At 32.9% G+C, this 12,360-nt stretch overlaps 2 protein-coding genes and 1 non-coding gene across 3 annotated transcripts in view; 1 reads left to right on the forward strand and 2 right to left on the reverse strand.

The window, feature by feature from the left end:
• The window catches only part of LOC107484004 (DNA-damage-repair/toleration protein DRT111, chloroplastic), a gene marked incomplete at its 5' end in the record, with an annotated part of 2,308 nt that extends 1,478 nt beyond the window's left edge, over positions 1-830 (forward strand). The window contains 1 exon segment of the mRNA XM_016104614.3: positions 193-830. Within this exon segment, the coding sequence (XP_015960100.1) occupies positions 193-489 (297 nt within the window).
• A 214-nt stretch (positions 831-1,044) lies between these two features.
• Positions 1,045-2,976, reverse strand: LOC107484003 (B3 domain-containing protein Os06g0112300-like). The gene is made up of 4 exons (XM_016104613.3): positions 2,923-2,976; positions 2,797-2,832; positions 2,433-2,605; positions 1,045-1,678 (listed from the first exon to the last, which is right to left on the reverse strand). Exons 2-4 carry the CDS (start codon positions 2,816-2,818, stop codon positions 1,301-1,303), a joined length of 573 nt encoding a protein of 190 aa, XP_015960099.1. The 5' UTR covers positions 2,819-2,832; positions 2,923-2,976; the 3' UTR covers positions 1,045-1,300.
• A 7,400-nt stretch (positions 2,977-10,376) lies between these two features.
• Positions 10,377-10,484, reverse strand: LOC127747378 (small nucleolar RNA R71). Its single transcript, XR_008009177.1, has one exon. It is a non-coding gene; the product is annotated as a small nucleolar RNA R71 (small nucleolar RNA).
• Positions 10,485-12,360: the final 1,876 nt, after the last annotated feature.

Consider the following 12,360-nt stretch of genomic DNA (forward strand, 5'->3'; position numbering starts at 1 on the left):
TTTTGAGTGTTGTATCATTAGGGAAGCCACTGATTAAGTGATTATTGTATATCTAGCATGCATAATTTTCTGATTAATTAATTTGATGTGCCCAGATTAAGCTCTTTCCATTTTCTCCCGCTAAAGTTGAATATCTTGTTTATGAAGCGTTCTTTCTAAGTACTGTGTCATGTTTATGCTTTCTTGTTGAAGGTGGGTCCTGGTGAGGTAGATGATGAACTAGAAGAGGAGGTAGGATCAGAATGTGCCAAGTATGGAACTGTAACTCGGGTTTTGATATTCGAGATAACAGAGCCAAATTTCCCTACTGATGAAGCAGTAAGAATTTTCGTGCAATTTGAGAGATCAGAGGAAACAACCAAAGCTTTAATTGACCTTAATGGTCGGTACTTTGGAGGTAGAGTGGTGCAGGCCTCATTTTATGACGAGGAGAAGTTCGGCAAGAATGAGTTAGCTCCAATGCCAGGAGAAATTCCTGGTTTTTCCTGACAGGAAAAGACTCGTTGATTTCCATACAGTTGACCCTGGTGATTGCTCTGAAATCTTGAAATTGAAGGTTCAGTGTTTCATTACATTATAAGATAATTAAGCATTGTGTTGTACTTCGGATTCAATCATGGTCGAAGTGTGTTGTAAGGATGACAAAGGGTTGCTGCTCAAAGAATTATTGTGATGAAAAAAGAACAAACTTCACTATTAGCTAGCTAGTTCTAACGATTTTCATTGTACATTGTTAGTTCCTTGATGTGATGATCGAATTTTGAAATTGAGATCCTAATGATTAGTTATTACGGTGTCAGATGCTATACTCTGATACCATGATGTATTAATCACTGTTAGTGAGAATAGAAACAACATTCGAAAAAAAATTAGGATTGTTTCATTTCCTTTTTGAGATTCAACTTTGTATTCATTGTCTGCATTGCACGATTCTTGCAATCCGCATGGTTGAATATTTTGTATTTGGTCATTTTCAATAAAATATAAGAACGATCACACTCCAAAAGATTATCCAACCCAGAGAGTAAATCAAGAAAAACTGTATACAAATTCCAAATCTCCTGCATTCATTTAGCTAGAGAGTTGATATGGAGAATCATAGCACACATAAACTCCGAACAAGTTGCAGAAATCTATGACCCGATTCCACCTCTGAACCATCTCAGAAATGAGGTTTCCACGCCTAGAAGGCTAACTTCTAGTAGTTACAGTTAGTGGTGTCTTGTACTCATTCTACTTCATACACCAAACTGAATGCTAATAACATTGAAAAGTAAATGAAATGCATTGTAATGCTATACTAGTCAATGAGAATTGGCATTTCTGCACTGTTGCGGTTTTCTGCACTTTTACCTCCTGGCTTTTCTGCAATCTTGGCCCTGGCCTTTTTCTTTTCCTTCTCTTTTTCTTTCCTTTTAAGAAAAGTTTCAGGGAGGTCACCTCTAAGAATTTGAACTTGGAAGACAAGTTTCTCTTCACTCGACTCCTTGAGTTCAAAGACGCAAGCGTCCCCAACCTCCAAATGATTATCAACAGCAAATTTTTTCCAGCCTCTGTGGTTAAAGAACTTGTTGTAACTTTTGCCTAGTCCGCAATACTGTATGTCCCAGCTCTTGCTTCCATACTTGAGAATAGCTGGGACTACAGCTGAAGGAAGTGCTAATTCGTTTGAAACCGGCTACATACCAACAATACAAGATGTAAATAATTCTACCCCAGCATTTCAGAAAAAACATAGTTTTGTTTCTAACAGTGTGAAATAATATTATCAATATTGGTCTCCAACATAAACATTACGTTGTCTTGTCTGAGCTCAACGCTTCTTAAGGCAGAGTAAAAGAAGCAAATTTCCAGTATAGTACACAAAGAAATGTAACTTTGAAACAAGGAAGTAACTTTTAAAACACTGTTCATCTATGTTTCACCAAAATACATGTGTGAAATTTGGTCTAGTGTTGAACTTTGTTACCTTATGCCTTTCTATGTGTAAAGTTGTGCATCTTTTTATTTGAATATTTGCACTTATTTTGGCCTTGTTTGTACATTAAGCCAACATACATCTCTCCGTTGCTGATTGGGGTGTGTGATTCCTTTTATGTGAATCTCACACTCTATCTAATGACATGCCACAGAAGTGTATGTCGGCTTGGTATACGAAACAAAATAAATACACAAAACCTGTCATATTTATCCACTCCAAATCCAGACAAATAGTTTTTAGGTTTTAGCGTTGCATAACGCCAACATGACTCACATCCTCACCATCATTGAACTCACAATCATGGTGAGAATGTGAGTTGAGTTTGTCTAAGACGTACATTTATATTACTATACCTAATTATGGCCATTTGACATCTTAATAAGATGTCTTTATATTAGAGAGGCAAATGCAATAATAACATATTTGTGTGTAACAAAAAGTATGGGATTACCATGCTAAAAGCAGGATAAATATGTGATTTTGAAATAATCACATGATAGAATGGGCATCCTGAAAGTGGTTGAATGTCTTCATCCCCCGGTAAATTTGTTGTAGGACCGGACACGGTTTTCAATGGAGCTATGTTTTCTATTACAACTCCAGAACTACTTGCAATGAAGTTCACTGCAAAATTTGAATTAGATGAAGTTAGTTTTGGAAAAAAGAAAATTAATTCTACTGGGCCACCAGGACATCCCCATTCTCATATATTATTAGGAGTTAAACTTAAGAATATTTATAGTTAAAGGTAAAATTTGTAAAAAAAATGATCTTGTTTTTATGTCAACCTAAGTAACTAACCCTAAAAGTTTTACCTTTTGAGTTTGACGTACTCATTTTGTGCTGCAAGTCTAGACAAGAAACAAAGTGAAAATTAAAAATAACAGGTGCAGGAGAAGGATCTACATGCCAAAAGAGATTCAAGGTTAAGTATCGCGCACCTGGAGGAGATGGTGTAAAATAAGAGATACTAAGCCTATATTTGTTTGAAGAGAAAATGGAAGGAAAGAAAAAAGAAAAAAGAAAATGAGAATAAAAATGATTATTTTTTATTATTTGATTGAGGAAGAAAGTTAAAAAGAAAAAAATACAATAATAACAATAAAGATATTGTTCTCACTTCTTCTCATAGGACAAGATTAGTGTGTAAGAAAATACAATAATAATAATAATAAAGATATTATTCTTTGTTATTTTATATGTTAATTATTAATTATAGAGTAAAGTTATCTTTTTTCTTGTTACTGAACTATATTTTTTTATTATTTTATATGCTAATTATTAATTATATAGTAAAAATGTATAATAAATTTTTAGATATTTTTTAATTTTATACTTATATTTAAATTAATTATATTTTTTATTGTATCATTATTCTTTTTTTATGATTTTATGATATTTATTAAATATTATTTTTTAATAAAAATAATATAACAAATATAAATTAATTAATTAGTTATTGAAATAAAAAATAATTATTTTAGTATCAAAACAAAATAAAAAAATTATTATAAAAAGATACTAGAATTTTATATATTCATTTAATGATAACTGGATTATAATTTATTGAATATAATTTGTTGAAATTTGATTGTTTTTAAAATATTAGTAAAGATTATTTTAAATTTTAATTTTAGACTTTCGACTATTTTATATTTTTTATTTACGTAAGTTCTATTAGTTTAACCAGCAACTTATCGGTTGAATCAATAAACTAGTGAACTAATAACCTGACTGGTTCGATCAACGGTTCAATTCTTACAACTATGGACAAGACTAATTGACTAGGAAAATTCTATAAAATTGATGTTATAATTGAACAGATCTACTACACATCGAAGCCTTATTGCCATCAAACTCCAACCAAACAGGTCCAACACCAACAAAAACTACCCTCATTAAAAGAGCGTGTACACGCGCCTGAAACCCTAGAAAACGTTACTTATCTCTTCGCGCTCTAATATGAAAAACCGTTCATATCTCCTACTCAAAACTGCAACAAAAGAATTTAAAATCTCTCTCAAAATCTTTCAAAAAATTTTCGAATTCTCTGCGGAAACTACTACAAAATCCGGTGGTGCGTTTGAGATCAACAACAAAAAACACATAAAAAGAACAATAAAGATTTCTCAAGGTACTGATAAAACTACTTGTTCATTATGTTCAGTTTTTTCCTTCGCATTTCTTGCATTTTTCACATTTCTATTAGTTCGATTTAAGGTTTAGTGGATCGAGTTCGTTCATTTAGTAGATCGAGTTTCTCTAATTCAATTTTTCTTGTTTTCTCTGTAACTAGGGCATCTAATGAAACTGTGTTGTTAATTTATTGGTTCTAATAAATACTTTCGCTTTATTTCTTAGATTAATTGAGATTCATTTGGATCCAGAAATGAATTAGACATGTTTTTGTTGATGATTGAGTCTTTTTGACTACTTATTCAAAACTGAACTGATTTTGGTTCATTTGTGTGTTAATTGAGGTTCACTTGATGCTACCGATAAGTATTGACCAAATTTTTTATTTCTTAAGTAATTTCGGTTTATTTCTTAGTTTAATTAAATTTTATTTGGATCCATAAATAAATTCGACGTGTTTTTATTGATGATTGAGTCTTTTTGACTGCTTGTTCAAATCTGAACTAATTTCGGTTTAATTGTGTGTTAATTGAGGTTCACTTGATGTTGTTGATAAGTATTGACCAAATTTTTTATTCTTTAAGTTATTTCGGTTAACTTCTTAGTTTAATTGAGCTTCATTTTGATTCAGAAATGAATTTGATATGTTTTTATTGATGATTGAGTCTTTTTGACTGCTTGTTCAAATCTGAATTAATTTTTGTTCATTTGTGTGTTAATTGAGGTTCACTTGATGCTGATGATATTATTGACCAAATTTTTTATTTCTTAAATAATTTTGGTTCATTTTTTAGTTTAATTGATGTTCATCTGGATCCAAAAATGAATTCGATGTATTTTTATTGATGATTGTGTATTTTTTATTGCTTGTTCAAATTTAAACTAATTTCGATTCATTTGTGAATTAACTGAGGTTTACTTGATGATGCTATTTAAGTATTGACCAAATTTTTTATTCCTTAAATAATTTCGGTTCATTTCTTAGTTTAATTGAGGTTCATTTGGTTTCGTTTAGCTTGACTTTGCTAAACTTGTTCATGTGTGCTTGTTTAGTAGTTATAGCTCCGATTTTTGTCAGTTGTATATATTCAATGTGTTTTTATTAATGATTGAATCTTTTTGACTACTTGTTCAAATCTGAATTAATTTCGGTTCATTTGTAAATTAATAAAGATTCAATTCATGTTTTTGTTAAGTATTCACCAATTTTTTTATTTTTTAAGTAATTTCGATTCATATCTTAGTTCATTTCAGTTTATTTTTTAATTTATTTTAGTTCATATGAATAAATTTCTTTCAATTATAGGAACAAGTCGATGCTTTTAGGTATCAATACGGTCCAACAATTCTCTTGGACAAGATAAATAAATTGAGAGACAAAGTTATCAAGGAATTTGAAGACATAAGAATCTTAAAACCATCTGCTGTCCTCTCAAGTCCTTTTTGTAGATTCTCATATGAGAATATATAAATTCCTTTTCATTTATTTGTTGAAAATGTCTCGATTGTGTTAAGATCACATTAAGTTGAATGAATTTAGGTTCACACTGAATAAATTGAATATATTTATCAAATCTCAACAGTGACAAAAATACAAATGAACCAAAATTTAGTCAGAAATGAGCCAAAATGTATTTTAATAAGCACATAAACTGTTTACTACAACACAATTGCAAAAGCTAATTTAAAAAACCAAAAAGTGATTATTCAATAAAAAATAACACAAATAAAAAATTAACCCTCATTTTCATCAAAGAAAAAAATATTATATGAGTAAAACATCAATGAATCAAAATTTATTTTACTAAACACCGAAACTTCTATCATCATCAGAAAGTAAAAGTGTTTCTGAAGATGAGTCTGATTCTGAATATGATTCGAAGGAGACACAAAAAAAAAAGAAAATAACCTGTAAGATTGGCAAAGACGTAAGTGTTACTTTTCGGTATCTTTTGTAAATAATTATTTTATTTATTTATCTCATGTGTTTGTACTTTTTAAGGATGGAATCCAAAAAGAGAAAGCATGTTATTATGGATTCATCTTTCCAAAAAGAGACTGAATTAGATGATGAGTAAGATATTATTATTGTAATACTATGTTTTATTTTTTTCATCAATTTTTTTATAAATAGAATATTTTGTATGTATTGTCAGAAGCAAAGAAATTGAGGAAAAAAAACATATAGAAGGTTGAAGAAAAAAAATGATAAGGCTGCAGGAGAGTATGTATTAATTTTTGGTATTTTTTAAATATTTCTTATGATTATTTACCTCATTATTCTTTTCTTTTCCAATATGTGGGCGAAAATCAAATATATTTCAAAAAAGACAACACCCCTGAAAAAGAGAAAGCTTGTTCACCCTGAACAACCAAAAAGTGGACACGACTCGACAGAAGCTCACTATTAGTCTTCACAAACGTAAGATTTGATACCTTATTTTGTTTCTTTGCTAAAAATTTTTAAAAGCTGATGTAATTACTCTAGTTTTACTACATAATGTTTATTTTGTCCTTAGAGTATGATGAGCGGATAATTTATACGCTTTTTGGCATTGTTTTTAGGTAGTTTTTAATAGGATCTAGCTACTTTTAGGGATGTTTTCATTAGTTTTTATGCTAAATTCACATTTCTGGACTTTACTATGAGTTTGTGTATTTTTCTGTGATTTTAGGTATTTTCTGGCTGGAATTGAGGGACCTAAGCAAAACTCTGATAAAAGACTGACAAATGACTGCTGATGCTGTTGAATTCTGACCTCCCTGCACTCGAAATGGATTTTATGGAGCTACAAACCTTCATATGGCGCGCTCTCAACGACATTGGAAAGTAGACATCCAGATCTTTCCATCAATATATAATAGTCTATACTTTATTCGAGATTAGATGACGCAAACTGGCTCTCAACACCAGTTCCATATTGCATTCTAGAGTCAAACGCCAGAAACACGTCACGAACCAGAGTTGAACGCCAAAAATACGTTACAACTTGGCGTTCACCTCCAAGAGAAGCCTCTGCACGTGTAAAGCTCAAGCTCAGCCCAAGAACACACCAAGTGGGCCCCAGAAGTGGATTTCTGCATCAATTACTTACTTCTGTAAACTCTAGTAGCTAGTCTAGTATAAATAGGACATTTTACTATTGTATTAGACATCTTTGGACGTCTAGTCCTTAGACCAGGTCCTTCTCCCTATTTTTGAATTCATATCACATTTTGGGGGCTAGCCATTTGGCCATGCCTGGACCACCATCACTTATGTATTTTCAACGGTGGAGTTTCTACACACCATAGATTAAGGGTGTTGAGCTCTGCTGTACCTCGAGTTTTAATGCAATTACTACTATTTTCTATTCAATTCAGTTTATTCCTATTCTAAGATATTCGTTGCACTTCACCATGATGAATGTGATGATCCGTGACACTCATCATCATTCTCACCTATGAACGCGTGACTGACAACCACTTCCATTCTACCTTAGACTGAACGCATATCCCTTAGATTCATTAATCAGACTCTTCGTGGTATAAGCTAGAATTGATGGCGGTATTCATGAGAATCTGGAAAGTCTAAACCTTGTCTGTGGTATTCCGAGTAGGATTCAGGGATTGAATGACTGTGACGAGCTTCAAACTCGCGATTGTTGGGCATGATGACAAACGCAAAAGAATCAATGGATTCTATTTCGGCATGATCGAGAACCAACAGATGATTAGCCGTGCTATGACAAGAGCATTTGGACCTTTTTCACTAAGAAGATGGGATGTAGCCATTGACAACGGTGATGCCCTACATACAGCTTGCCATGGAAAGGAGTAAGAAGGATTGAAGGAAGACAGTAGGAAAGCAGAGATTCAACAAGGACAAAACATCTCCATATACTTATCTGAAATTCTCACCAATGATTTACATAAGTATTTCTATCTTTATTTTCTGTTTATTTATTATTATTATTCGAAAACTCCATAACCATTTGAATCAGCCTAACTGAGATTTACAAGATGACTATAGCTTGCTTCATACCAACAATCTCCGTGGGATCGACCCTTACTCATGTAAGGTTTATTACTTGGACGACCCAGTGCACTTGCTGGTTAGTTGTGCGAAGTTGTGAAGAAAGTGCTGAGTTAGTAGATGCGCATACTAAGTTGAATGCCATTATTAGAGATCACAATTTCGTGCACCAAGTTTTTGGCATCATTGCCGGGGATTGTTCGAGTTTGGACAACTGACGGTTCATCTTGTTGCTCAGATTAGGTAATTTTCTTTTCAAAAATTTTTCAAAAATCTTTCAAAAATTTTTTTTCTTTATTTTCATTTTTCTAAAGATTAATTTTCGAAAAATCCAAAAAAAATAATTTAGAAAATCATAAAATCAAAAATATTTTGTGTTTCTTGTTTGAGTCTTGAGTCAATTTTTAAATTTTGTGTCAATTGCATGTTTTAAAAGTGTTGCATTTTTCGAAAATTCATGCATAGTGTTCTTCATGATCTTCAAGTTGTTCTTGATAAGTCTTCTTGTTTGATCTTGATATTTTCTTGTTTTGTGTCTTTTGTTATTTTTCATATGCATTTTTGCATTCATAGTGTCTAGACATTAAAAATTTCTAAGTTTGGTGTCTTGCATGTTTTCTTTGCATCAAAAATTTTTTCAAAAATATGTTCTTGATGTTCATCATGATCTTCAAAGTGTTCTTGGTGTTCATCTTGACATTCATACTGTTCTTGCATGCATCATAGGTTTTGATCCAAAAAATTTTCATGTTTTGGGTCATTTTTATGTTTTTCTCTCTCATCATTAAAAATTCAAAAATAAAAAAATATCTTTTCCTTATTTTTCTCAAAATTTTGAAAATTTGAGTTGACTTAGTAAAACATTTAAAAAAAAGAACTTAGCTATTTCTTATAAGTCAAGTCAAATTTTCAATTTTAAAAATCTTATCTTTTCAAAACTTTTTCAAAAATCAAATCTTTTTCATTTTTCTTACTATTTTTCGAAAATTTTTAATTTGAATTTTAAAATCTTTTTCTTATCTTTAATTCATGATTTTCAAAAACTTCACTAACAATTAATGTGATTGATTCAAAAATTTGAAGTTTGTTACTTTCTTGTTAAGAAAGGTTCAATCTTTAAATTCTAGAATCATATCTTTTAGTTTCTTGTTAGTCAAGCAATTAATTTTAATTTTAAAAATTAAATTTTTTCCAACCATATCTTTTTAATCATATCTTTTTAAAACATATCTTTTTCAAAAATTTGATTTCAAAATATCCCTTCTAACTTCTTATATTCTTATCTTTTCAAAATTGATTTTCAAATTTTTTTCAACTAACTAATTGACTTTTTGTTTGTTTTTTATCTTTTTCAAAACCACCTAACTACTTTTCCTTCTCTAATTTTCAAAAATTCCTCACCCCTTTTTAAAATTCTTTTTTTATTAATTAATTGTTTCAAATTTTAATTCTAATTTTATTTCTTCCTTTAATTTTCAAAAATCACTAACTTATTTTTCACGATTAATTTTCGAAAACTCCTCCCTTTCATGTTCTTCTATTTATTTATTTATTTAGTAACACTTCTCTTCATATCAAGAATCTGAACATATCTTCACCCTTGTGTTTGGATTCTTACCTTTTCCTTCTTCTATTCCCTTTTTCTTCTACTAACATAAAGGAATCTCTCTACTGTGGTAAAGAGGATCCCTATTATTATTTTTTGTTCCCTTCTTTTTTATATGAGCAGGAGCAAGGACAAGAATATTCTTGTTGAAGCAGATCCTGAACCTGAAAGGACTCTGAAGAGGAAACTAAGAGAAGCTAAATTACAACAATCCAGAGACAACCTTACATAAATTTTAAGAGGAGATTACAGCCGAAAATAATAATGCAAGGAGGATGCTTGGTGATTACACTACACCTACTTCCAAGTTTGATGGAAGAAGCATCTCAATCCCTACCATTGGAGCAAACATTTTTGAGCTGAAACCTCAACTGGTTGCTCTAATACAACAGAACTACAAGTTTCATGGACTTCCATTAGAAGATCCCTACCAATTTTTAACTGAGTTCTTGCAGATCTGTGAGACTGTTAAGACTAATGGAGTAGATCCTGAAGTCTACAGGCTCATGCTTTTCCCTTTTCCTGTGAGAGACAGGGCTAGAACATGGTTGGACTCACAACCTAAAGATAGCCTGGACTCCTGGGATAAGCTGGTCGCGGCCTTCTTGGCTAAGTTCTTTCCTCCTCAAAAGCTGAGCAAGCTTAGAGTGGATGTTCAGACCTTCAAACAAAAAGATGGTGAATCCCTTTATGAAGCTTGGGAAAGATATAAGCAGATGACCAAAAGGTGTCCTTCTGACATGCTTTCTAAATGGACCATTTTGGATATATTCTATTATGGTCTATCTGAATTCTCTAAGATGTCACTGGACCATTCTGCTGGTGGATCCATTCACCTAAAGAAAATGCCTGCAGAAGCTCAAGAACTCATTGACATGGTTGCAAATAACCAATTCATGTATACTTCTGAGAGGAATTCTGTGAGTAATGGGACGCCTCAAAGGAAGGAAGTTCTTGAAATTGATCTTCTGAATGCCATATTGGCTCAGAACAAAATGTTGACTCAGCAAGTCAACATGATTTCTCAAAGTCTAAATGGATGGCAAAATGCATCCAACAGTACTAAAGAGGCATCTTCTGAAGAAAAAGCTTATGATCATGAGAACCCTGCAATAGTAGAGGTAAATTATATGGGTGAACCATATGGAAACACCTATAATTCATCATGGAGAAATCATCCAAATTTCTCATAGAAGGATCAACAAAAGCCTCAACAAAGCTTTAATAATGGTGGAAGAAATAGGCTCAGCAATAGCAAGCCTTATCCATCATCTTCTCAGCAACAGACAGAGAATTCTGAGCAGAGCACCTCTAATTTAGCAAACTTAGTCTCTGATCTATCTAAGGCCACTTTAAGTTTCATGAGTGAAACAAGGTCCTCTATCAGAAATTTAGAGGTACAAGTGGGCCAGCTGAGTAAGAAAGTCACTGAAACTCCTCCTAGTACTCTCTCAAGCAATACTGAAAAGAATCCAAAAAGAGAGTGCAAGGTCATTGACATAATTAACATGGCCGAACCTAGGGAGGAAGGGGAGGACGTGAATCCCAATGAGGAAGACCTCATGGGACGTCTCTCAAGCAAGAAGGAGCTCCTTATTGAGGACCCAAAGGGATCTGAAGGTCATATAGAGACCATAGAGATCCCATTAAACCTCCTTCTGCCATTCATGAGCTCTAAAGACTATTCTTCCTCTGATGAGGATGAAAATGTAACAGGAGAGCAAGTTGCTCAATGGTGGACGAAATTGTGATCATATTCATTGTAATTGGATTTTAGAAATTGGCACGAGTGGACACAACTCCGTTCAACTAACCAGCAAGTGTACTGGGTCGTCCAAGTAATAAACCTTACGTGAGTAAGGGTCGATCCCACAGAGATTGTTGGTATGAAGCAAGCTATGGTCACCTTGCAAATCTCAGTTAGGCAGAAAAAAGGGGAATTGTGATTATTGGAATAAATAATAAAAAGGAATAATAAAAGGGATAGAATACTTATGCAGATTCATTGGTGGGAATTTCAGATAAGCGGATGGAGATGCTGTAGAGCCCAAGGACGCCTGCTCTCCTACTGCTTCTACTCAATCCTTCTTACTCCTTTCCATGGCAAGCTTTGTATAGGGGTTCACCATCAACTGTGGCTACTTTCATCCTCTCGGGAAAATGATCCTATGCGGCTGTCACTCACATGGCTAATCGTCTGGAGGCATCACCCATGGCTGATGGCTACATCCCATCCTCGCAGTGAAAACTAATGCTCACGCACTCTGTCACAGTACGGCTAATCACCGGTTGGTTCCCGCTCCTACTGGAATAGAATCCCTTGATTCTTTTGCGTCTGTCACTAACGCCCAGCAGGTTACAAGTTTGAAGCACGTCACAGTCATTCATTACCGGAATCCTACTCGGAATACCACAGACAAGGTTAGACTTTCCGGATCCTCATAAATGCCGCCATCTATCTAGCTTATACCACGAAGATTCTGTTGGGGAATCTAAGAGATACGCATTCAAGCTCTGTTACATGTAGAACGGAAGTGGTTGTCAATCAAGCGCGTTCATAAGTGAGAATGATAATGAGGGTAATCAAACTCATAACATTCATCATGTTCTTGGGTACGAATG

Source organism: Arachis duranensis, chromosome 4 (assembly GCF_000817695.3).
Source record: "Arachis duranensis cultivar V14167 chromosome 4, aradu.V14167.gnm2.J7QH, whole genome shotgun sequence".
NCBI classification, from domain to species: Eukaryota; Viridiplantae; Streptophyta; class Magnoliopsida; order Fabales; family Fabaceae; genus Arachis; species Arachis duranensis.

Bases quoted from the DNA above. Each gene is read 5' to 3' on its own strand.
- LOC107484003 (XM_016104613.3), bottom strand. From the start codon at position 2,818: ATGAGTACGTCAAACTCAAAAG. The intron at 2,606-2,796 runs GTAAAACTTTTA...CAAATTTTGCAG, and splicing joins GAGTACGTCAAACTCAAAAG to TGAACTTCATTGCAAGTAGT. The intron at 1,679-2,432 runs GTAATCCCATAC...GTTGGTATGTAG, and splicing joins TTTATCCTGCTTTTAGCATG to CCGGTTTCAAACGAATTAGC.